This window comes from Plectropomus leopardus, chromosome 2 (assembly GCF_026936395.1).
Source record: "Plectropomus leopardus strain MGB_pleo_1.0 chromosome 2, ASM2693639v1, whole genome shotgun sequence".
NCBI classification, from domain to species: Eukaryota; Metazoa; Chordata; class Actinopteri; order Perciformes; family Serranidae; genus Plectropomus; species Plectropomus leopardus.
In genome coordinates this window covers 36,057,514-36,084,484 of record NC_142177.1, presented here as the reverse complement: position 1 = coordinate 36,084,484, position 26,971 = coordinate 36,057,514, and the positions used below count along the sequence as shown (strand labels likewise).

The 26,971-nt window shown below is 38.6% G+C and overlaps 1 protein-coding gene and 1 long non-coding RNA gene across 4 annotated transcripts in view; both read right to left on the bottom strand.

Moving 5' to 3' along the window:
- Nucleotides 1-5,186: 5,186 nt before the first annotated feature.
- The window catches only part of stab1 (stabilin 1), a 79,489-nt gene continuing 57,704 nt past the window's right edge, over nt 5,187-26,971 (bottom strand). For both annotated transcript variants that reach the window (XM_088069692.1, XM_042509795.2), the window contains 12 exons: nt 25,369-25,501; nt 25,190-25,250; nt 23,189-23,333; nt 21,329-21,462; nt 19,335-19,500; nt 18,115-18,221; nt 15,328-15,447; nt 14,105-14,239; nt 13,884-13,988; nt 6,587-6,736; nt 6,139-6,243; nt 5,187-5,377 (listed from right to left, as the gene is read on the bottom strand). In XM_088069692.1, coding sequence (XP_087925818.1) covers nt 5,300-5,377; nt 6,139-6,243; nt 6,587-6,736; nt 13,884-13,988; nt 14,105-14,239; nt 15,328-15,447; nt 18,115-18,221; nt 19,335-19,500; nt 21,329-21,462; nt 23,189-23,333; nt 25,190-25,250; nt 25,369-25,501 — 1,439 coding nt within the window. In that variant the 3' untranslated portion in view covers nt 5,187-5,299. The remainder of the gene's footprint in view (nt 5,378-6,138; nt 6,244-6,586; nt 6,737-13,883; nt 13,989-14,104; nt 14,240-15,327; nt 15,448-18,114; nt 18,222-19,334; nt 19,501-21,328; nt 21,463-23,188; nt 23,334-25,189; nt 25,251-25,368; nt 25,502-26,971) is intronic.
- LOC121960196 (uncharacterized) lies at nt 10,444-13,877 on the bottom strand. Of its 2 annotated transcripts, XR_015774932.1 has the most exons (3): nt 11,416-13,877; nt 11,260-11,319; nt 10,444-10,653 (listed from the first exon to the last, which is right to left on the bottom strand). It is a non-coding gene; the product is annotated as an uncharacterized LOC121960196 (long non-coding RNA). The 2 variants fall into 2 exon arrangements; XR_006106948.2 differs by having other exon boundaries at nt 11,260-13,877.

Sequence of the window (26,971 nt, the reverse complement as noted above, 5' to 3'; positions counted from 1 at the left end):
ATTTTTTCAACATGCTAAATTATTATGTTTTGGGCCTTTTTTGAAACTTTCTTTGCTATGGCGTGACTCGGCAGACTATTTTATGTGGTTTAATGGTGTTTTCAGCTGTTTTTGGGACATGCCATATTTTGACATTTTGACATTTTTGCCATACTATAGCCTTGCATCTTTGGCCATTTTTTCAACATGCTAAATTATTATGTTTTGGGCCTTTTTTGAAACTTTCTTTGCTATGGCGTGACTCGGCAGACTATTTTATGTGGTTTAATGGTGTTTTTTGCTGTTTTTGAGACATGTCACATTTTGACATTTTTGCCATGCTATAGCCTTGCATCTTTGGCCCTTTTTTCAACATGCTAAATTATTATGTTTTTGGCGCGTTTTGAAAGTTTCTTTGCTTTGGCGTGTCTCAGCAGGCTTTTTTATGTGGTTTAATGTTGTTTTCAGCTGTTTTTGGGACATGTCACATTTTGACATTTTTGCCATACTATAGCCTTACGTTTTTGGTCATTTTCTCAACATGCTAAATTATTATGTTTTTGGCGCTTTTTGAAACTTTCTTTGCTATGGCGTGGCTCGGCAGGCTATTTTATGTGGTTTAATGGTGTTTTCAGCTGTTTTTGGGACATGCCATATTTTGACATTTTGACATTTTTGCTATACTATAGCGTTGCATCTTTGGCCATTTTTTCGACTTGTAAAATTATGATGTTTTGGGCCTTTTTTGAAACTTTCTTTGCCATGGCGTGACTAGGCAGACTATTTTATGTGGTTTAATGGTGTTTTTTGCTGTTTTTGAGACATGTCACATTTTGACATTTTTGCCATACTATAGCCTTGCATCTTTGGCCATTTTTCAACATGCTAAATTATTATGTTTTGGGCCTTTTTTGAAACTTTCTTTGCTATGGCGTGACTCGGCAGACTATTTTATGTGGTTTAATGGTGTTTTCAGCTGTTTTTGGGACATGCCATATTTTGACATTTTGACATTTTTGCCATACTATAGCCTTGCATCTTTGGCCATTTTTTCAACATGCTAAATTATTATGTTTTGGGCCTTTTTTGAAACTTTCTTTGCTATGGCGTGACTCGGCAGACTATTTTATGTGGTTTAATGGTGTTTTTTGCTGTTTTTGAGACATGTCACATTTTGACATTTTTGCCATACTATAGCCTTGCATCTTTGGCCATTTTTTCAACATGCTAAATTATGATGTTTTGGGCCTTTTTTGAAACTTTCTTTGCTATGGCGTGACTCGGCAGGCTATTTTATGTGGTTTAATGGTGTTTTCAGCTGTTTTTGGGACATGCCATATTTTGACATTTTGACATTTTTGCCATACTATAGCCTTGCATCTTTGGCCATTTTTTCAACATGCTAAATTATTATGTTTTGGGCCTTTTTTGAAACTTTCTTTGCAATGGCGTGACTCGGCAGACTATTTTATGTGGTTTAATGGTGTTTTCTGCTGTTTTTGAGACATGTCACATTTTGACATTTTTGCCATACTATAGCCTTGCATCTTTGGCCATTTTTTCAACATGCTAAATTATGATGTTTTGGGCCTTTTTTGAAACTTTCTTTGCTATGGCGTGTCTCGGCAGGCTATTTTATGTGGTTTAATGGTGTTTTCTGCTGTTTTTGGGACATGCAATATTTTGACATTTTGACATTTTTGCCATACTATAGCCTTGCATCTTTGGCCATTTTTTCGACTTGTGAAATTATGATGTTTTGGGCCTTTTTTGAAACTTTCTTTGCTATGGCGTGACCCAGCAGACTATTTTATGTGGTTTAATGGTGTTTTTTGCTGTTTTTGAGACATATCACATTTTGACATTTTTGCCATACTATAGCCTTGCATCTTTGGCCATTTTTTCAACATGCTAAATTATTATGTTTTGGGCCTTTTTCAAAACTTTCTTTGCTATGGCGTGACTCGGCAGACTATTTTATGTGGTTTAATGGTGTTTTCTGCTGTTTTTGAGACATGTCACATTTTGACATTTTTGCCATACTATAGCCTTGCATCTTTGGCCATTTTTTCAACTTGTAAACTTATGATGTTTTTGGTGTGTTTTGAAAGTTTCTTTGCTTTGGCGTGTCTCAGCAGGCTTTTTTATGTGGTTTAATGATGTTTTCAGCTGTTTTTGGGACATGCCATATTTTGACATTTTGACATTTTTACCATACTATAGCCTTGCATCTTTGGCCATTTTTTCGACTTGTGAAATTATGATGTTTTGGGCCTTTTTTGAAACTTTCTTTGCTATGGCGTGTCTCGGCAGACTATTTTAGGTGGTTTAATGTTGTTTTCAGCTGTTTTTGGGACATGTCATATTTTGACATTTTTGCCATACTATAGCCTTGCATCTTTGGCCATTTTTTCAACATGCTAAATTATGATGTTTTTGGCGTGTTTTGAAAGTTTCTTTGCTTTGGCGTGTCTCAGCAGGCTTTTTTATGTGGTTTAATGGTGTTTTCAGCTGTTTTTCGGACATGCCATATTTTGACATTTTGACATTTTTGCCATACTATAGCCTTGCATCTTTGGCCATTTTTTCGACTTGTAAAATTATGATGTTTTGGGCCTTTTTTGAAACTTTCTTTGCTATGGCGTGACTCAGCAGACTATTTTATGTGGTTTAATGGTGTTTTTTGCTATTTTTGAGACATATCACATTTTGACATTTTTGCCATACTATAGCCTTGCATCTTTGGCCATTTTTTCAACATGCTAAATTATTATGTTTTGGGCCTTTTTTGAAACTTTCTTTGCTATGGCGTGACTCGGCAGACTATTTTATGTGGTTTAATGGTGTTTTCTGCTGTTTTTGAGACATGTCACATTTTGACATTTTTGCCATACTATAGCCTTGCATCTTTGGCCATTTTTTCGACTTGTAAACTTATGATGTTTTTGGTGTGTTTTGAAAGTTTCTTTGCTTTGGCGTGTCTCAGCAGGCTTTTTTATGTGGTTTAATGATGTTTTCAGCTGTTTTTGGGACATGCCATATTTTGACATTTTGACATTTTTGCCATACTATAGCCTTGCATCTTTGGCCATTTTTTCGACTTGTGAAATTATGATGTTTTGGGCCTTTTTTGAAACTTTCTTTGCTATGGCGTGTCTCAGCAGGTTATTTTAGGTGGTTTAATGTTGTTTTCAGCTGTTTTTGGGACATGTCATATTTTGACATTTTTGCCATACTATAGCCTTGCATCTTTGGCCATTTTTTCAACATGCTAAATTATTATGTTTTTGGCGTGTTTTGAAAGTTTCTTTGCTTTGGCGTGTCTCAGCAGGCTTTTTTATGTGGTTTAATGGTGTTTTCGGCTGTTTTTTGGACATGCCATATTTTGACATTTTGACATTTTTGCCATACTATAGCCTTGCGTCTTCGGTCATTTTTACGACATGCCAAATTATTATGTTTTTGGCGCTTTTTGAAAGTTTCTTTTTTATGGCGTGTCTCGGCAGGCTATTTTATGTGGTTTAATGGTGTTTTCAGCTGTTTTTGGGACATGCCATATTTTGACATTTTGACATTTTTGCCATACTATAGCCTTGCATCTTTGGCCATTTTTTCAACATGCTAAATTATTATGTTTTGGGCCTTTTTTGAAACTTTCTTTGCTATGGCGTGACTCGGCAGACTATTTTATGTGGTTTAATGGTGTTTTCTGCTGTTTTTGAGACATGTCACATTTTGACATTTTTGCCATACTAGCCTTGCATCTTTGGCCATTTTTTCGACTTGTAAACTTATGATGTTTTTGGTGTGTTTTGAAAGTTTCTTTGCTTTGGCGTGTCTCAGCAGGCTTTTTTATGTGGTTTAATGATGTTTTCAGCTGTTTTTGGGACATGCCATATTTTGACATTTTGACATTTTTGCCATACTATAGCCTTGCATCTTTGGCCATTTTTTCGACTTGTAAAATTGTGATGTTTTGGGCCTTTTTTGAAACTTTCTTTGCTATGGCGTGTCTCGGCAGGCTATTTTAGGTGGTTTAATGTTGTTTTCAGCTGTTTTTGGGACAAGTCATATTTTGACATTTTTGCCATACTATTGCCTTGCATCTTTGGCCATTTTTTCGACATGCCAAATTATAATGTTTTTGGCGCTTTTTGAAAGTTTCTTTGCTATGGCGTGTCTCAGCAGGCTATTTCATGTGGTTTAATGGTGTTTTCAGCAGTTTTTGGGACATGCCATATTTTGACATTTTTGCCATACTATAGCCTTGCATCCTTGGCCATTTTTTCGACTTGTAAAATTATGATGTTTTGGGCCTTTTTTGAAACTTTCTTTGCTATGGCGTGTCTCGGCAGGTTATTTTATGTGGTTTAATGGTGTTTTAAGTTGCTTTTGAGACATGTCACATTTTGACATTTTTGCCATACTATAGCCTTGCATCTTTGGCCATTTTTTCGACTTGTAAAATTATGATGTTTTGGGCCTTTTTTGAAACTTTCTTTGCTATGGCGTGTCTCGGCAGGCTATTTTATGTGGTTTAATGGTGTTTTAAACTGTTTTTGGGACATGCCATGTTTTGACATTTTTGCCATACTATAGCCTTGCATCCTTGGCCATGTTTTCGACTTGTAAAATTATGATGTTTGGGGCCTTTTTTGAAACTTTCTTTGCTATGGTGTGTCTCTGCAGGCTATTTTAGGTGGTTTAATGTTGTTTTCAGCTGTTTTTGGGACATGTCATATTTTGACATTTTTGCAATACTATAGCCTTGCATTTTTGGTCATTTTTTCAAAATGTCATAATAGTGTGTTCTTTGGCCGTTCGTGCAACATTCAATGTTATGGTGTGTCTCATATTTCTATTTTATGTGGTTTTCAGCTGTTTCTTTGACATAGTACACTTTGACATTTCTGGCCATACTCTAATATGGCATTTGTGGGTCGTATTTCAACATGCTACACTATGATTATTTTGGACATTTTTTTGACATTCTATAATATGATATGTCTTGACATGCAATTTTATGTGGTTTTCAGCTGTCTGTTGGACATGTCATATTTTGACATTTTTCTACATACTATTGTATGACGTTTTCGGTCATTTTTTCGACATGATATTCTATGTTTTTGGCTGTTTTTTGGCAAGTACAGTGTAGTAGGTTTATCAGAGAATAACTTGATACACGGTTGTCTTTAAACAAGAGATCATCTGGGTTAAGTAGACAACTTTACTTCTCATTTGGATACAGGTGATCTCTGAAACAGCTGAACCATGTTAAAGTCTATAAGGTATTGTGTTATGTAAACAGACAGCTCCAATTTTACTGGTCCTGCTGGTCTAGGTCCAGAATCTTTGGAGGTTCTCCGGATTCTGCTGGATCCAGCCCCTGACCAGCGTCCTGTGGGAGAAAAGAGAGGAAATAATCAAACAGAGAACATGAAGGGCTGTCCACTATTGGTTGTGAAGTAAATATTTATGGTTATTCCTTCATTCAGGGTGTTGAAGGATGTGGCAGAAAGTGGTCTGGATTTTGTGATTCTCTTTACCTTACTCTACTTTTCGGGGGGTGCCACTTTGCTCAGAGAAAACGCAGCTAATTTTTAAAGTGGTTACTGAAAACAAACCCCAGGACTGACTGCGTGTGTAAAGAACCTTCTCAAAAATTCCCGAAAGACGGACTCAGTCTAAGTGGACATCTTACAAAGATACAGTTTTATCAAGGCAAAGTCCCTCTCTCAAGGAAATTTGATCCTAATTTAATGGATAAAGTGTTATATTCATGTGTGGTAATATTCAGGGTTAAAAATAACAAAACATAAACTTGGATTCATTTCTGCTAAAACATGTCAGCTGTCAAGGAACTGCGGTGGCTGTATTTCCACTCCTGCCACCATAACTTTCCAGAAATGTAAAATCCTGGCTCACAGAATTAAACTGCTGTTTTTTGGTGTCAGAGAAACGTTTAAATTCACCGATCTGTTACACAATTTCATTTTTATTCTGTCTCGTATTTAATTTCTCACCAGCAGCCTCTTGTGTTGTTTTAAGGCACGGCTGCTTAGACCGAATCCTCAGAGTTCATTTTAGGCAGAAACAACAAGCTGCTCAGACTCTCCTGCTGACGTAAATGTTCAGTCAGCCTCTGATTGGTCGACTCACCCCAAACGGCTCGCTGAAGGCTCTGGAGCCGCTGTAGAGAGGGTTGGGGATGGAGACCAGTGTGGGCTTCTTCCTGCCGCCCGCCGCATCGTCCTCGTCCTCGTTCTGCCACAGAGGAAACAACAGGAATCACAGTTAGCCGATTTATCTGATTGGTAACTGAAATATAGGAAACATCTTGCAGCGATTAAGCGTCTAATCTGTGAAAGACGTCTAAACGGATTTGGTCGTAATTAGGTTTTAAATGTTTCAATATTCAGGTTAAAACTGGGCGACATGGCTGAACAGTTTCACCTTTCAACCCATACAGGCCAGTTTTAACCTGCAGGTCACAAAGTCACTCTTACTGGGAACAATCAGCTCACACCAGTTTGTCTTTGTGTGTGTGTGTGTGTGTGTGTGTGTGTGTGTGTGTGTGTGTGTGTGTGTGTGTGTGTGTGTCTCTCACTCTGAAGTAGTGGAAGCGGAAGGCGTCCGTCTTGTGTTTGAAGATGTAGTAGCCGAGTGCAGCCAACACACACGCTAGAAGCAATGACACCAAGATGGCCGACACTGTGCCGCTTGAGTGGGCGTGGCTTCGGGATGCATGATGGGAGATCTGGAGACGACAGGTAAGACAAACACACACATTAACTTCTACATATAAGAGGACACACTTTAAACCTTCAAATCCTCGCCAGCGTATGTCGTCTCTCACACCAACACACACACAATCTGTCTTGCCCCAATTACCATGGCAACAGCTACACGTTGCTGTCGCCCTGGAGATGTGACTCTGTGCCAGGTTTTTATAACTGTTTTTATGGCGTACTATACTGTGACATTTTTATGACATACTGTATGATTTTTTTCCTGCCGCCATGGCGACGTGACTCTCTGTGCCGGGTCAGCTTTATTTCCCTCGAGGAAGCTGAAAATTCAGCCGATTAAAATTAATAAATAATGTTAACGATCCAATGAGAAGACAAAAATGGACCTGTCCTCCTGACGACTGACTCTGACAGCCATTTTGTTTTTCGGCACAGGAGGAAGGACCTGCTGACAGGATGTGGAGAAAAACAGACGACCACTGACACTTCACTTGTCCAGGTAAGTTATCGAGGTCATCCACAAGAGCTCCGTTCCTAAGACATTGCTACGCTGATGGTTCATTTTGCCATAGAAAGGTCACAGTAATGTCATAGTACTATGTGTACCTTTCTATAACTTGCTATACTGTGACACTGCTATGACATGACAATGCTATGTGATAGTATACTATGCCATTTAAAGGTCATAGTAAAGTGTGCCATAAAAATCATCAGTAGAGCTCTGAAAGTACTTATTGTATAGCATGCAATGAAAAAGGCCACAGTGTATGTCATAAAAACGTGTGTACTGTTTTGGACGATACATAATACTTAACTGTGATTTGTTATTTTGGATGACATACTATACTGTCACATTTTTGTGCTATCTTTGACCACATACTTGACTTTTATGGTATTTTGGACAACATATTGACTTTTTTGTGCTATTTTACAGGAAATGCAATGGCTGTTGATGACTTTTTCATGCTATTTTGGACGGTATACTACACTATGACTTTTTATGCTATTCGGGCAACATGCTACAGTATGACTTTTTCATGCTTTTTTGGATGACATAAAATACTATGACTTTTCATACATTTTCTGAGGACATACTATAGTATGACTTTTTAAAGCTATTCTGGACGACATGCTATAGTTTGGCTTTTTCATGCTTTTTAGTATGGTAGTATGTATAGTATAGTATGGTATGACTTCTTTATGGTAATTTTGAAGTTACAGTATGACTTTTTTATGCTATTTTGGGTTACAAGCTATAGTATGACATTTTTAGTGCTATTTTCCACTACATACTATACTTTGACTTTTTTATATATTGTGGACTACATGCTATAGAACGACTTTATAGCATAAAGCACAAAATCATACTATGGCATTTCGTAGAAAAAAAGCATAGAAAATGTATACCTCATCCACAATAGAGGACATGCTATAGTGTGATTTTTTTATGCTATTCTTGACAACATTATATACATAATATTTCCTCGCTATTTTTGAAGACATGCAATGACATATTATTTGGACATTACATTATACTATGAGTTTTTTTTTGCTTTCGACATACAAAACTTTGACTTTTTCATGATTTTTTGGACTACACATTTGCTAGTATAGCATACCGTAAAAAAAAAAGGTCACAGTATCCCTGAAAGGTCATAGTATAGCATGCCCTAAAAATACTCAAAGCATAGCTCAACAAAAAAAATCATAGTATGTCATGCCCCATAAACAGACATAGTACAGAAAGCGACAAAATGTAAATGCTGAAGTACAGCCTGTAGTTCGAGCAGAGCCAGCAAAACTCTGCCCAGTAAAATATGTCATCCAGAGTTTTGTCGGGTGGGGTGGGGGTATTTAGGCACTGGTTAGGTGGCGGGGTGGGGGGTGGGGGGTATTTAGGCACTGATTAGGTGGCGGGAAGTTAAACACGGTTCTTTTCCACATACTACCCAACTTCTTTTGATGCACAAAAGGTTAAAAATAGGTGAAATATCTCTTTAAGGTGTGAACGGGCATAACTGAATGACAATTTACAAATAATATTAAAATGACAAATTAGAGCTTTACCACACAGGTTCAAACCCTGAAGAAAAGTCACAATAAAATGTGTTCAATTCTCACATACAGTATGTGTATGGGAATAAGGAAAAAATTAGGTAAATCTGGGAATGAAGTTTTTTGGGGAAATAAAGTAATTATTTAGCCAAAGGCTTGAGATTAATCAGCGGTGATCTCGTCTAGTTCATCTTCTGTGTCCCACGTCATGAATATTGATCAGAGTTGTGATTCTATCTCAAACTCGGCTGATTGAATCATTTCCTAAAAACGATGCCAAGACACTAAACACAACCATCTGCTCTCTGCCCACAGCTGTAGCTGCTGCCTAGCAACAACAGACAGAACATCCTATTCAGGAAGCGCTGCAGAGTACAAGAGGAATGGTCGGCTGCCATGACGCCTCCTGGTGGCTGCGCTCTGAACTACAGCTCTTCACGATACCGCAACATTTTAACAACTAGGCTGACTAGGTCTATGATGTAAAGAAAACCATTTGTGATAATAAAGTTTTTGTTGCAGAACAATAAACATGGAGATGAGAGGGATGTATAACAAAGAAAGTTAGACAGAGCCAAGTCTTCTATTTGTTGGCATGCAAAGCCTCACACCCCTTCAGTGCCATCATGACGTTGCGCTTGTAACAATGAATCCAAATTCAGTCACTCCCTGTGAATTCTGTGAAAAAAAGTTGCAATTTTGGCCAATCACACCAAATTTACCACAAATTTTACTGATTACAACAGGAAAGTCTCATCTCGTGTCAATGGCTCGGTGTTGATATTTATCTTATAACCCTAACTGTGATGTTATAAAATACTTTGTCCAATAAAGAGTACTGACATGTTTTAATACTCAAGTGTATGGTATTTTGTTTGTTTGTTTGTGACACAATTGTCTCCTTGTCTGAATTTTTATATACTGAATACTGAATTTTCCCTGCCAAGAACTTAGTTGATTATCAGCCTGAGTCATATATCAGTCGAGCTTTCGACTGACGTCACTGCCGATACTGAATTTTCCGTTTCAGCACCATTTGACCCTTATATCAGCAGAGCATACAGATATTAGCCGATATTTTATTTTATTAATGCCATAAAATATACTTTGGCTGTAGATTCATACAGTTTAGACACTGACTGTGATATTGCAGAACAAATTAAGGCACATAAAGTTGAATGATATATCGTTTCGGCTGATAAATCAGATGAAGTGGTCCTGAAACAGGTAAAACCAGTATCGGCAGATGCGTCTGTCGAAATCAAGGAATACTGATAAATAAATGTCAAAGTAAAATCTAACGTAATTTAGAAACTGTGATGAAATAACATACTTCGTCCGTTACAGAGTACTGACATGTTTTAATACTCAAGTGTATGGTATTTTGCTTATTTGTTTGTGACACAATTGTCTCCTTGTCTTATACATTAAAAGTTTTCGACAAATCTGGCATTATCCGTTAAATTTCAGCCATGGATTTTGTACTGATGCATAACTGCTTTGCTTGTGAGACTCGAACTGCCAACCTAGGACACTCCAACAATAATATAAATATGAATGAATGAATTAATTGTTATAATTGTGTTTTTCCAATTCAGTACATCACAACATATGCCTTCAACTGCAAAGCTTCCCAAAAAAACAAGAAGAGACAATGCACTGCAAATCTAAATTTAGATTTATTAGGAAGAGCCCTGCAGATACACAGATGAGCTCAAAGAAATCCCCATCCCAGAAAACCTCTGTGCCCAGTTCCAGAGACTGTCAAAGGAAGGGGTCTTTACAAGACGGGATGATGATCTTCACACATCTTCCCAGGTATCCCCAACACCAGCTAACAAAGCTGCAGTTTGGGAGATATCTGTAACATCTGAAAGAGAGAGAGGCCATCGTCATTACACAAAATAATTAGTGTTTCTGTTCTACAGATTTTACTGAATCCAGTTTGGAAATTCACAGATGAAGACAAGTATGACACGTGAACTGTGTTGGGGGCATGCAATTAAAGTGTCATCTCAGAGTAGTACATTACATTCAAGCAGTAACTGAGTAATTCAACTGTCTAACAGATTTGTGGTAATATTACTGCAGTTACTACGTGCAGTAACAATGTGCAGTAATGCATTATCACCTGTTGGAAAATGTTGATATTTTCTCAACCATTTTTCGAACCTCTGACATTTTTAACGCCATATTGGACTTCTGCAGTTTTTTGGGTGAAAGTAATGCGAAAGTCATGTTATGCATTACTCTGCACAGGAAGGAAGCAACAATATTCCAAACCAGGAGTCTGTAGAATGACACTTTTCTCTGTAAAATGACACTTTTCTCTGTAAATGTAGCTTACACATTCTTAAAAATCAGTCTACTTCAGCAGGCGTTCAGTGCACTCCTGCATGATAATCTACGGCGGTGCAGAAACACAGTTTATAGTTGTTTGTCAACAGCAGAGAAAACATTTTATTAGCAACTTTACCTTTGGTATGTCTTTTCCACTTCACCTTAGCGCATCTTAGCGCATTTTCCACACGTGCACCTGGTAACAAGGGAATATATTAAAAACTACGTAAAAGCAGAGTGAAAAAAAATCCACCATATGGTTCAACAGTATTTCTGATAACTGTTCACTCACCACGCAAAGACGGTTTGCAGAAGTCTCTGTTGCTGTGAAGGTTCGTGCTGTAAACTTTGGTTATCCGAACCGGATTCAGGATCTAACATTTAAGGCTGTGTGTCGAAGGTCGCCATCTCCGAGTAACTACAACAAACTACGTTAGTTTGTCTGTTTACTGCATGGATGTATTAAAGTGAAGTTAGCAAACTGAACTTCCGTATCGACAGAAGCGGGAGAGGGAGTGTTCGACTTTTCTCGTCTCTTCTCGGGTGGCTTCGGAAAGCCAACCAATCAGCAGAGAAGGCAGGGCGCGATGTGGCCAGTGGCTACGGAGGAGGAGGAAGCTGAAACCGACCGTCTCAGAGCTCTGCTGAAAACAGGGCTCTGATAGAGGATTTCAGATACAGTGTTCTGGATAGTGAATGATACAATGCTGCTCCACAGGAGTACAAGATCAATATTCAAGATACTGAAAATGGGCATATGTCAGTGTAAATGAAAGTTACATTACTACACATGCTAATGATACCGTTTTAAATTGAATTGAGAGCTGGCATCAAGGAGGAGACACCAGCAGAGACCGGAGAGAGACCTCAACAGCAACAGCACTAAAGATATGTTGCAGGCGTTTCAAAATGTCACAGGCTACAAAAGCAGGAGCGCCCCCCATCATATGTGAGGCCACGCTGCTGGACCAGCTGAACACATTTTACGCTCGCTTTGACCTCCTTAATAAGGACTCAGCTGTGAAGTCGACTCCGCCTCCAGAGGACCGGCCACTTTCAGTGACCACAGCAGATGTGAGAAAACTCCTGCTGAGAGTGAATATAAACAAGTCCACAGGCCCAGACAACATTCCTGGACGAACATTAGAAACTGCAGATCAGCTTGTTAATGTTATGACTGACATTTTTAACGTCTCACCCCACAAGAGACTGTTCCCTCCTGCCTCAAGACAGCCATGATCGTTCCTGTTCCCAAAAAGTCTGCTGTGTCTAGTCTTAATGACTACCGCCCTGTAGCTCTTACCCCCATCCTGATTAAGTGCTTTGAGAAAACGGTTCTCCAACACATCAAAGACAACATCCCTGCCAGCCTGGACCCTCACCAGTACGCTTTCAGAACCAACAGATCCACAGAGGACACAATATCTACTGCTCTTCACTCAGTCTTCACTCACCTAGAGAATAAGAACAGCTACATCAGGATGCTGTTTGTTGACTTCAGCTCAGCATTCAACAAAATCTCTCCGATGAAGCTGATTGCAAAACTTAACACTCTGGGCTTCAGTACAACCCTCTGCAACTAGATACTGGACTTCCTTACATGCAGACCCCAGAGAGTTCGGATTGGCAGTCTAAATTGGCAGTCTCACCTCCTCTACATTAGTGCTCAACACCGGAGCCCCCCAGGGCTGTGTGCTCAGCCCCCTCCTGTTCACACTGTACACCCATGACTGCACTCCCAGACATCAGGAGAACTCAGTGACGTATGTGGACGACACCACCATCATTGGCCGTATTACAAACAACGATGAGAGTTCATACCGGAAATCAACAATCTTGTAGAGTGATGCACAAAGAACAACCTACTGCTCAACGTCAGTAAAACCAAGGAGCTGATTGCTGATTTTAGAAAGAAGGAGGCAAAGACGCACAGCCCTGTCTACATCAGTGGAGTTGAGGTGGAGCAGGTGAACAGCTATAGGTTCCTTGTAATGACCATCACTGAGAACCTGTCTTGGTCATCACACATCAACACCCAGGTTAAAAAAGCAAAGAAAAGGCTCTACTTTCTACGGAAACTTAGGAAGGCTAAAAAGGCTAAATTAAATAAAGCAAGATCCCGGCTAACTTCTACAGAGGAGCAATAGAAAGTATACTGACTGGAAACATCACGAACTGGCATGGTTCGTGCACGGCCCAGGACAGGAAGGCTCTACAGCAGGTGATTAAATATGAGGTGTCTGCACAGAGCATAAAGGACACTGAAAGACAGCAGCCACCCCAGCCACAGCCTGCTCACCCTGCTGCCATCTGGAAAAAGATACAGAAGTATACGCTGCAGAAACACCAGATTACGAAGCAGCTTCTTTCCCCAGACTGTGAGACTCTTCCTTCAATGCCAAAAGATGTAGCAGCATTCAGGATCACCTTAAAATTTCATTTCTTCTTAAACTATGTTTAAGAAAAATGACAATAAAGTCACCTTGTACCTTGTAACCTGACTTATTTTTTTCTTTTTTCTTCTGTTACCTTCATGATTTTAAATTTTGGCACTACAGTTCCCATCCTGCTTTTAAGTGTGATGCCATTCAGTTATGTGTGAGCTGCATCCTCAGCCCCTTTTTATTTATCTTGTTCATCTGTAAACGTTGGTTAATCTGCACCAGTAAAAAGCCATGCTGCACTGACAATGAATGACATGGTGGTTTAGAGTAGAAGGTGCCCTAATTGTCAGCGGCTCTGGGTTAAACCATCACTCACCGGTTCGGGGGGTGCCGTCAGAGGAGCCTCGATGACGTGGATGATCCCGTTCACAGCAGGAATGTCCCAGTTCAGCAGCAGCCGTTGGTTCACCATCTTACGGCTCTGAGAGGAGCGAAAAAAACACGGACATAAAATAAATACATTGATGTTAATAAACATATCTAATCATTTTACTTCTGTGTCTGGACTCATGGTGTGTGCATGTGTGTGTTTCTAACCTCGTTTTTGCCGTGAGTAACAGTCAGGTTGAACCCGAGCCTGGATTTGATGACTTCCTGGTGTTTCAAATCCTTGAATGGTCGTCTGCTGTGATTGGCTGAGATGTGATACTCAAGATCTCTACCTGACAGAGTCTAAAGAGGGACAGATGCAAAAAGAAACAGGTAAGATTTAATTCACAGCTCCTGCTGGTATTCTGACTGAACTATTTCAGTTTTTACAGGTTAAATACTTTATAAGGAATTAAGATGATATGTGTTGGTGTGGATCTGTCTGTTGCATCTGTCCATGTTGTTTGTGTTTAACCTGAAAATATACAGGTACAATTAAAGGTGCTATAAAACAATGTATAAACTAGTATGTAAAGTTTCATAAATATAAAAATCTGTATTGTGCTACAAAGTTTAACACAATATCTTCAATAGAAATAAAAATAAGAAATATGAACAGTATTTGCATTATATGTTGAATAAACGTTAAAAAGTCTTGTGACAGTTCAATTATTACATTAATTATTGCACATTTTAGTTAGTGTTAAAGGAGTTATTGTACCCATATTTCTATATTTTTACACACTTCACAGACTCAGCAAATTATTATTATGTATATTCTTACTATTGAACATGCTTGTGTTTAACATTTAATTTCTATTTTACTATTTACAAGTATTAAATTTATAGGTATGAATCGGTAAACGTTTAAATTTACTGTTAATTTGTGTAGAGATCATAGTTTAATAATTGTAGCAGTTTTAGTAGACCTACTGTAACTATTTCCTAAATGTAAATAATACATACAGTATATATTACATTTAATATATATATTAACAGTTAATTAAGGATGTTTGCTACAGTTTTAAAAATGAAATATATGTTATGCTATTATCAACTTGTTCAGTTAAGTAACACAGAGTAGTTTCTGTTGTTGTCAATAATGACTCTGAAGAGTACGATGTGGAGCTCCTCAGGGATCATAACTCGGGCCTCTTTCTTTATACCTTCAGATCAGTCAGTCAAAAGTCAAACTCCTTAAAAAAAATATTAAATATGATTTTCCCTGCTGTTGTAAATGTTTAATTCAACTAGTTAATACACAGATTGGCAAGTAAAATAGCATTATAAAATTTATCTGACTCGACTTCATCTTGAGATTATGCAAAAAAAAAGAGTATTTCATGTCTGTAATGCATGTAGTACTAAGTAATTATTGAAGGGTACATCACCTGGTTTGGGGAAAAGCCGACGTTATGAGGAACAAACAGAGTCACCTCAGACTTCCTGTGAGACATAAATGCAACGAGCTGCTGGCCTGCCGAGGATCGACCGCTGTAGTCCAACAACAACTACAGAGAGAGAAAGACAGGAAGGGGGAAATCAAGTTATTTATGTTTATAATCTTTTTCTTGTCAAGACTTCAAATTCACCCAATTTTTCTATGACATTAACTGTCTGTAAATTCTCTGTCTGTGTGTGTATGTTTTTGTTTAGTTTGTATTTATTTTATTGGTAATCAAACTTAATTTTATTCCATTTATTGATTTCTTAATTCCACTGAACTCCTTGGTAAATTTTTAATTCTTTTATTATTAGTCTATTTATGTGTCTACATGTTAAAAATGAAATCAATAATTATATTCTCTGATCAGTGCACCATTACTCCACTATGCCTTTACACAGTAAATAGTTTGTCGTGATATTAATGTTCAGAAGACCTGAAAACATACGTGGCTCACAAGTTCTGTCTCATAGTTCTGTATTTTAGGAGCTCCTTATTTCAATCTCTCTCATAAGTGAGACCTTGAACTGAATCATCCTACGCATTCTTCTTTTTGTGGGGGCAGGGAGCTTCTCTAAATACAGTATCAGCTGAGAGCAGCTGCCTTTTCATTAACTTGTTGGCTAAAAGTTTAGTGACGCATGTGTTATCTCAGGTTTGATTAACAATGTAAAAGTCTGGAAGTATTTTACAATTTTATGTAAAGTTTATCATTGTTGTTGCGTTAGGTCATCTTTACACAGTACATTAATTGCTGATGTCTCCTCTCACCTACGTTATTTGCTCGAAACAGCTGTTGATACTGTATGAGTTTGCACTGTCCCTGTTTTATCGTGCAGGACGAAACTGGCTTCTGATCAAGTGCGAGGACTGTACGTCTCTGTTTCGTTCTGAGACGTCTCTTTGTCTGAGGAGGGGGAGGAAATGAATCCCTGATGAAACACACCTGGATCAGACCCAGGAGGCTCCTGATCCCAAAAAATAATGAGACGTAAAGGTCCTGATCACAGAACATGACTAATGGCTCCAGATAAGTTCATACTTTTTATCTGAGGATAATTAACATCATGCAATAGTGATATCATCCTCATTAAATAAAAATAAAGGTTTTATAGTGACTGAAGTGAATCCAGAGAGAATGAATAGGGGCGCTGATGGCACCATGAATTACGCATCACTTGCAACCGCTATCTTCCCCTTCTTGCAGCTGAGTGCAATTTGCTCTGTTTTTTGGCGTCTGATTGCAATTATCCTTGTTGCAAAGTACAAATGTTGCATTTTTGCCAAGAACACATTAGCCAGAACAATGGAGCCGCGAGATACAGGTCCAGACCGACAAGGTGCAGAGTCAATGCACAAAATTTCAGCCAAGTAGTTCAAGTCGTATTTAAGTCGTTGCTGGGCTTCAGTTACCGTCAGCTTTCTGAGGATAAGAGTAATGTTACGGTTCTGCACGTGGCTGTTAGTGTTGCTCTTTGTTAATTCGGCTGTTTTTGCAATGAGGCTCATTCTTCAAAGGAAGGGGTCGATTTTGTGCCAAATGTGTGCATATTACCCAATTTCAGGGATGTTAACCAATGCATGTTGAAAAAAGACAGAGCTTCCCCAAATCAGAGAAGTGTGACAGTGTGGTGACCCAAATTATAGAGACATCGTTGAGACATTCACCAGAAACTGCTGCTCCTTTAAGAAGCAGAGTTGAGAGTTCACAGAAGGGGATTCTGGGAGATGGAGTTTCAGGGTTTGGTTGTTTCTCGTGCCTCTCTTGATGCAGGACAAACATGAACCAAAAAGTAAATCAGAGTTGCAGCTCACACCAGGACACTCGGGTTGACACTTATTTTATTGAAAGCTTACAGTAAAAACAAAAAAGGAGCAAATGCGTGTTGCATGTTGCTTCATCAGATCCGCACAAAGTAAACTGAATCAACATTTAAAAATAAAGTGTGAATATGCTGCAGGGTAAATCGCATTAAGCAACATAAAAACACTCAGGTTGCTCCTTTTTTGTTTTTAATGTAAGATGTCAATTAGGGGTTGATGGATACTGTTTTTTTCAGGGCCGGTACGGATTATTAGTAGTTAACGAGACCCATAACCGATATTTGGAACCAACATGAATTTACAATAAAAAGGATAAAAACCAGTCAATAGTTAGAATTATAAATACAACAAACTCCTACAGAAACTTTTACTAAAAGCTTTTATCAAAAGTTGGATCAAAACTGAAACGTTCAAAATCATATACAGCAAGTTTACAGCAACTTTAAATTTTTAAATTTAAATAATAAAATGAATAAATAAAAATAGCTCCCTGATGTTTTACAAAGTAAAAGTTCCTCCCATCCTGACACTTTCTTTGCAGTTTTTGATTAATCAATTTTATCAGCGATCATCTAAATAAAATACAGATACAGATAATCGCCGAAATGACAAATAGCTGCCCCAGGTCAATAATCTGTCGACCCCTACTGTCAGTAAAATAAGTGTCAGCCTGAGTATTCTGGTGTGAGCTGGAACTTTAATTTCCTTTTTGGTTCATGAATGAATAAAAGCTGGCAGGCAAACACCTGAAGAATGAGCCACTGATGGTGAAATATGAATCAAAATAAGGCCAATCAGCTAATGCATGCACACACTGAATGTTATTATTATTACTGCCAAAACGGAAAATACTGATCCAAGTTACCAGATTCGTCTTTTCACCACTAAATGTTCCAGCTGTAACACTCACCTTGTAAAAGATGGAGAAGTTGCTGTAGGTTGCAATGACGTTGGTCAGGACGCCGTGACAGAAGTCTCCGTTTCCAATGTAATTCGGGGGACACACACACGAGACATCTACACACACACACATATAAAGTTTTAGGTCAGATGTCTCCACTCTGTGCTCGAAACTCTCACCATCGATCAGTCCATCAGACTGAAATATTCATTCTACGGTTTAATAAACTGTGATGGATGTTCGACTCACTGCTTCACAAAAATGTAATTTATTGATCTGTTGCTGAGATGTATCGCAGCACAGAAGCCAACATATTTTAAAACAATTTGTCAACTAATCACTTAGCTAACGGACAGAAACTTAGTCAACTATATTTCTGCAGTGGTTTAATGATTTAAGTAATTTATGAAGTCAAAACAAAAATTCTACATGTAAACATTGAAATGGAAATAATAACTTTTTCAATGAGGCTTTAAAAAACTAAACTGAGGGAATCTGGAAGAAGTGGAAAAGATACATTTCCCTGAAATGTCCTGTAAAAACAATGTAAAAATAACTGAAAAAAAAGGTTCAGTCTGTAAAGTACTGAACACAAGATGACTATGTGCCTGCTGCTAGTGAGTCACCAAGTAATAAAAAACAGTCAGAAAAAACACTAAACTTTATGCTTTTCGATTTAATTCAGATTAAATTTCCTGGTTTTTAGTTGTTATTTTCTTTTTTGTTTTACCATTTTTGGGATCTTTTTAGATTAAGCATGAAAGGGGGGAGAGAGAGAGCATATCATGCAGCGAATGGCTGCGGCCACAGCGGTTAGGACAATGCCTTTGTACACGGGGCGCCCGCTCTTCCAGGTGAGCGAAATGAATTGATTTTTAAAGTTTGCCATGACCATGGGAAGCCTGAATTTATAGATATATTACAATATTGTCAATAAATAGCCAAATATTACTGTAAAAAGGGGATATTTTGAATTTTAAAATGTCACCTTGAGCCCTGAGAATTTTTTTCTTACATCTTAAAAGACAAAACAATGAACCTGTTAGTTGGAAGAATAAGTGGCAAAATATTAATGAAAACTGTTTGCTGCAGCCTTGGATTTTAAAAAGCATCCTGTTTGTGTTTTGGGAGTGAATCCACAGAGCTCTGTGATGCTGCAGCAGATCAAAGAATAATTCATTTAAACATACGCTGCTCAGGAAGAAAACTCTCACACTGTGCTGTAGTACCTTTGAGCCTGTAGCAGTAGGCGTCGTACTTGCTGCTCTGGTCCACAGGGTCTTTGTAGATGACCAGGCCCACGTGGTTGTCTCCACACCTGACGGAGGGGAAACGGGTCGGGTATCCCACCACCCCCCCCTCCATCCAGCCGGCCACGCACAGATGCATCCCCAGCTGTCAGGACCAGAGAAGAAGAACGACGACAGCAAGACATATGAGTCACTGTGAGCAACAGCGCGTGCTGCTACAAGAAACACGTCCGTCTGATTCAACAAATCAGACGCTGCAGGTCTCAAGCCCTGGACTCAAGCAGAAATCCTGATTCAGCGTCAAACATTTAGAGAGATATACTTTTTCACTTTCACTTTAGAGTAGAAAATTGATACTAATACAAATGTTTTAACTCTAAATTTATTTAAAGGTTTAGTATGTTGGATTTAGAGGCACTTATTGGCAAACATGGAATTCAATATTCATAATTTATTTATTATCAGTTCTGCGCCAACCACCAGATGCCATTAAACAATAAACAAAGATATTATAGTATTAAAATTAAGAGAAAGTGTGTGAACTAAAAACCAACAGCATGAGAAAGGATGTTGATCAGAGGCAGTTGCAAGATAAGAAGGATAAAGATAACTATTAAGGAAATCACCCAAAGAGGCCACAATGACCTTGGTGTCACATAAGACACAGACACACTCTTAATCGCTGGGTATGATCTCTGTTTAAGGGAAAGAGATTAGATCCTGTTATTTACCGTGTGACAATTATATTGTGTGCAGTTTAAAAACAAAGTAAACATTTAACCAGTTTGTAACCTGCGTGTGATAAATAAATCAAGTTATACATTGAATTTTAAAAAAAATACAGTGCTGACGGCCTGGGAAATAAGGGTGTCACATGACAAATTAGAGCACGAGAAAGGTGAGGACTCCTGGGAAGGAGGAGAGACCCCAGAAGTCCCTGAAGAGTATAAAAGTGATTGTATCGAAGTATTTTCAGTCTAATCCTGGGGTTTGTTGTTGTTCTGTCAAAGACTGCAATAAACCGTCTTTGCGTCTGACTTTGCTGCTCTCCATGACTGAGACATCTGCAACAACCTGAAGAAAGCTTACAAGACTCAGATAAATTAGATTCAAGTTAGAGTTAATTATAGAGAGATAATCAGAGGTGTCATTTTTACACGACAATACACAACATAAAACAGTCAGATAATATATTTTTTTCATCACATCATGAGTATACTAAAAATAAGGCTGAGTAGAGATGGAAGCAGTGTCCAAAATTAACTTTTTGATTCACTATTCAAGGGGGCTGGGAGATGAAAAAATCCACTGACCATGCAGATTTTTTACCAGCTAAAATAATATATTCAGCACTTTGTGTCAGATTTGTTTCAGTACATTTCGTTGTGATGATAAGGGATTAGGTTGAATAGATAAAATTCAATAAAAATTTAATGAAGTGCACAGACAGTGTCCACACGGGAGGAACTTTTACTTTGTAAAACCTCAGGGAGCTATTTTCATTTATTTCCTATTTAAATTTTCATTTTACTTAAAAAAAATGCTCAGAACTTTCTGTAAAGATGTTGAAATATTAGTTTTGATTAAACAGTGTTGGAGTTTGTTATATTCCAAATTCTTAATATTGACAGAAAGATTTTCATTTTTCTTATAAATGCATATCAGTTCCAAATATCTGAAAAACCAATATCTATTAACCCCTAGAATAAATAAATAATAATAAATAAAACAAGATTCAGTGGCTTTTTCTTTCTGATTGTAAACATGTTGATTTTTTTTGTCAGGATTGAAAATAAATTTTAACTCATGAAGGGTGACTCATAGTTTGAAAAGTCCTCTGTAACTGACAGAGTCTGATACTGTGTAGGAGTTTCTGAGTTCATGGTTCAATAAACGCGAGTTACTCAAACACGAGTGAGGTGTATTGATCTGTCTGGTGTCTCTATGGAAACCACTTCAGTGGGTGAGTTTACCTGCTGCGCGTCTCCCAGCTGTTTAAAGTTGGCCAGCACGGCGCCCTCGGCCTGGCAGGCGGCGTCGGCCTGACTGAAGTTCATCTTGTACTTCCCGTCTGGAGAGCGCAGGTGAAACACTCCGGCTGTGTTGGCTGAACCAAAATAACCAGGTTAACTTTACCTAAAACCCAGACTGCTGCTGACCTGCTCAGTGCAGGGCTGGGCAATATATTGAGATTACATCATCGTAATATGTGAATTGACGTTATCTTAAATTTTGGATGTAATAATACAATAAGTGCCGTCTTTTCTGTTTTTAAAGGCTGCATTAGATTTAAGTGATTTTCTGACTGTTCTACTATTTGTTTGTACCCACTTAGTCGTTACATCGACATTTCTGATTATTATTTATTAAAAGTGTCACTGAGTAAATATTTTAGGAAAAACAGAACAAAAAAACAACTGTCAAACCATGGGTATTTGGTAAAAAATATCATATTTGATTTTCTCCATATTGCCCAGCTCTAGCTCACTGCAACAACTTGATCTCTACAGGTGAGAACAAAATGCAACGTGCTGACGTCAGGAGAAGAGTTATAATCTCTGGCTATTAACGACCTCATGACCGTAACGAGCTCTGGGCGTGGCCTGCTGTATTCCAGCTGCTTGTTGTGTATAGTCCCAGAAAAATCACGATTCAGACCTCAAACTAATAAACATTGATCTCCATAACGTCACCATGGCGACATGAGCACTAGAAAGGTCAGCGGCTGTAGAATCAACAGTTACCATAGCAACTGTAATGGTGGAGCCAAGATAGCTCTTACTCAGCAGAGACAACACAACACAGAGTTCATTTCAGATATGTAACCATGGTAACATGTCACAGCATTACACAGTCAGCCTGGTAGTGATGTGTTACCATGGTAACAACGGGCCATTGTGTATGTGTTACTTTGGCAATGAAAGGCAGCATATATTCAAGGAAACTAAAAGGAAGGTCATAGGTCAGTGACAGCGTTCGATGAGCCAGACTTTGGTGTCAGTTTTGGTGCCATTTTAATGTCTAAACAACAGGCATTGTTTGGGGGTCAAGCGAGGCCTCTGAACAACGTCAATCACACTCCGGCGGCACTCACACTGCCCCCACAGGAGCGGGGCGTCATTACAACGGAAATAATCGATTTCAGGATTTTATGAATCGATACTGAATTGGCAAAAAACATATTGCAATACACTGATGAATCAATTTTTTTACCCAGCCCTACACGACATTTGTTTTTTGCCGATATCCAATGTGCTGATATATAACTTATTTGGCCAATAACCAATTCTAACAGCGATATATCCACTTTTTTCCTCCAGCCTAATTCTAGTGATCACCTGCTGTAGTGAAATTAACATAATATTGTTCATATTCTGATGTGCCTACAAGCAAATAGAGACCTGAAATATAATGAAGAATACTCTAACTTATGAGGGATTTTGTACATTTTCACTTTGCCAAAATATCGGCATGAAATCAGCATGTTGGCTTATTCCCAAATTTTATTTAAAAAAATTATAACAAACATGCCGATGGCGATAATCTCGCACATCCCCAAAAACAAACGTGCACATTTAGAAAAGAACGTCAAAAAGCATCACATGATGTGTGTTTTTTAATCTGGTGGAAGAATTTTTCAGTTAAAGTTGAAACAGCAAAGGTGTGATGGGTTTGTGGTGCACGCTGACACCAAAGTCTGACTCCAGTGCTGTCACTGACCTTTCCTTCTCTGTAGTTCCCTTGCACATGTGGAAACCACAGTAATAAAAGACATTCTGGATGTGTGACCATCTTATTAATTACTGTAATAAAAGTTAGTAAAGACGTGTTACCATGGTAATGCAGGTCCTTGCAGGTGGCCACAGGGTCGCATCCTCCGTTGTCTTCCAGGCAGCGGTCAACAGGAGGCACCACTTTCTCCAGACACTGGACTCCATTACCCACGTACCCCGGCAGGCAATCGCACTGACGCTCGTTCTGAAAGAACCAGATTACTGAGCGATCAGGTTAAATACCGTTATGTGCTGAGATGAGATGGTCATTGATCCTGTTTGTCCCCTCTGAGTAAGTGGTCTTCTGAGCGAGTATTTAAAGGGTACATTTTGGATATCATGACTTACTGACCCTGTTTGGTTTTAAAATGTGTTTGGTGATCCAAACACAGGTGGACAGCTAAGACAGAAGCTGTTCACACCAGTGTCTTTGATGCGTCTCTGAGATGTCTGGTGGACACCTTGTGTTCAGAATTTGTTACTGCCTACGGTACTTCCACTATAAGCTTAAAGCGCCCCATGCTCACTTATTACGCTCACACTCTTGCCATTCACATTTGTCAGCAGTTGTGTCAGTGCTAGATCAGACCCCAAAAATCAGGCCCGGCCCTACATGAGCCTAAACAGTTTATGTGCAAGCCCAATCCGAGCCCAACCCATGGCAGCAGTTTTGGGCCCCAGCCCAATTAAAAACCCAGATTTGTACTGCAAAAATAGACCTTTAGTATATTACATTTTATGTATTATAAAATAAATATTCTTAATATTAAAACATGTATTACAAGCTGAGGGCCGGAGCGTTTCCTCGCACCACTTCTTCTCTGTCTGTCATCTCATGTGTGTGACAGATTCTGCAAAGCAGCCAGCGTCCCTCACTTCGTCTAGTACACACGGCGATGGTGATGCAGTGCGTAGATGTTGATCACCGCTCTCTGCCGCATGTTATTTACATCTCCCCCACTGCTGGGGAGGGAGAGGCAAAAACTGCCAAACAAATCACCTTGCAGCCCCCCTTTCTCTTCCTCTCGTTTTCTTTCCTTCTCTCGCCTGCGCTCACTCTTTCCACCGTCTCTCTCTTTTTCCCTCTTGATTCGGTCCATTAAAACACCTGCCAAAATGCCTTTCAAGCATGCCACAGTTTTCAACAGTTTCAATAAATAAATAAATACAATAACAAACGTTAATTTGGTGACAACCATGACCCAATTCAAGCCCGAGAGAGTAGTCAGTATCATAGACTGTACATAAAGATGGAAAACCTGTCTCCACAAAAGTATTGATCGGGAGGTGGAGCCGTTGAGGCTGAGCATGAATGATAAGAACTACCTAAAATGACTAAAGACGCCTTTAGGAAAAATTTGTTCGATGTGTACTTCTATGTTTTTAGTTTAGCCCATGTCATATTTGCTAACATGGGGGGGGGTTATGCCCTGTACTGCAGCCAGCCACCAGGGCGCAATCGAGATGTTCTGGCTTCACTTTTGGGGAGCTGTAATTTCGTCCATCTTTGTATACAGTTGTTGGTCGGTATAGTTAAAAAAACTGCTGCAGAATCCATCACATCTCCAAAACGATGGACGGTCACGAAACACTTTGTGCATCTCGTCATAAAAAGAGCAAGTTAAAGAGAATTGGTGCACTTTCACCAAAACAAACGCTACATCTTGAATTGATGACATATTTTCTGTTACATGCTTGTCGGGGTAGCGTCAGGACACATTAGCGTTTTACATTACAAAAATATGCCGTCAACTCCGTCCCAGACCACATCTGCAAGTGGTCTGAGTGATCAGATCACAATACATCTTGGTTGTTTTTTTTATTTAGCGCTGTCCACTTGTAATCAAATCGCCAAAGACACATTTTGAAGTGTAAGCAGGGTCAATAAGAAACCGGTTTAGATTCATTTAGTAGTCCTACTAGTGGCAGATAAAGGGAGAAAGGAAAAAATGACCCTCGAAAAACCCCCAAACCTGTCTTCATTCTTAATCCAGACACGGTTAAACACAATGATGGAAATAAAAAAAGATTTTAGAGAAAAAGATAAAGATTTTTACTCACTGGACCAGTGAACTTGCAGGAGGCGAAGTCACTGCAGCCACCATTCTGCTCCTCAACACACCTGAAATACAAACAGGCAGCAGCCTCATGTCACATCTTACATTTACATAAAACCTCTGATAAAACAGAGAAGACAACGAAAGCAAAAAAAAGGAATTCGAATGACAGGCCACGCCCACCTGTTGACGGGGTCGCAGGAGTATCCGTCTCCTTTGTAACTGCTGTGACAGGTGCAGTTGACGATCAGTCCCGTCTGGTTACAGTCTGCGTTCAGGTGACAGCCTCCGTTGTACTCGGCGCACAGGTCTGGAGCTGCAGAGTGTTTCATAAAACTGTCATCTGATGTGCTCGAATGTTGGATTGACATCAGAGCAGGTGACACTATCTGGTCTGCTCTTCATATTTACACATTAGAGTCAGTATCATGAGCTATACTGAGAACATACAACAATATGAGTCTCTAATGTTTCACCTTTTTAACTGTTTGTTTTGGCCAACCATTTCTTTATATTTCATAAAAATTATTATAAAAAAGACATTTTCAAAAAAGAAGTCTAACTTGACTCTTGACTCTGGTCATAGTTCAGAAATGTTGTTCAGCTTCTGTTGTAATATTGCCTCGGAGGTATCTTGTTTCTGCTTTGCTTTATTTGTCAAAGCACTTTGTAAACTGTTTTTTTAAGGTGGTACACAAGTAAAGTTATTATTAATATTGTTGATAATATAAATATCTAATTTTCAATGAATAAAGAAAGTGAGAAGTAAATGTAAATATAAAAGTCTTTGAGATTTTTCCAATGTCTTTATCACATTCATTTGAAATAAAACAGTGGCTATGAGGTATTTTCAGCTTTGATGGGTTTTATTCCCAAATTGGGTGAAAACTATTTGAGGTAGGACTGAGGGTTGATTTTTGGGGCTGATATTCGTCATTTTGCTAATTTTCTGTATTAGTGTTTTATTTCAATGAATGCTGATAAAAATTAATCAATTAAAAAGTGCAAAGAGTGTCAGCACTGGAGGAACTTCTACTTTGTAAAATGTTAGGAAGCTAATTTATATATTTATTTTTACATTTCAGTTTTCATTTTTTAAAATAAGTTGGTGGGAACTCTGTAATTGATGTTTTAAGTTTCAGTTTTCACCAAACATTAGCTACAGGTACTGTAATCCAGACGTGATGGAGCATCGCAGAGAAGAAACCAACAGACTGATGACTCAACGTAAAAGAGTGGTGTGTAGGATTTAGTGATATTTAGCTGTGAAGATGAAGACTGCAACAAACTGAATTACCTTCCCACCATCCCTTTCCAAGCGTGTAAAGAACCTACATTAGCCTTCAGATAACGTAAAAACCAAGCCCCCAGGAAGTGCGCCATGCATTGATGCAAAATTTACATAGTAGCTGAAGGTGGAATTACACTGTTTGATTATAAACTAATGAAACATAATTCTGAATATTTGATCCATTTCTGACAATAAACACCTTCACACTGCAGTTCATATCAGCTTGATCAGCTGTTGTCCCCTAAAATATTCTGTGTGATAAAAACTACAGTTCCTACACTGCTGATCCCAGGTGGATGTAAACTCCCTCAAATTGAAATTTAGGTCAAACTGCAGCTCTCCGATCACTGTTTTTTTAACTGGGGTTTTTTTTTTGCCTTGTAGAGAAATGTCTGAAGTTGTTTATTTGGGTCACAGCATGTTCAGGCTTTTCATTTTTATCGTCCTGAAGTTCAGAGTTTTGAGACTCGTATTTTCAGTGTCTTTTGTGGCTGC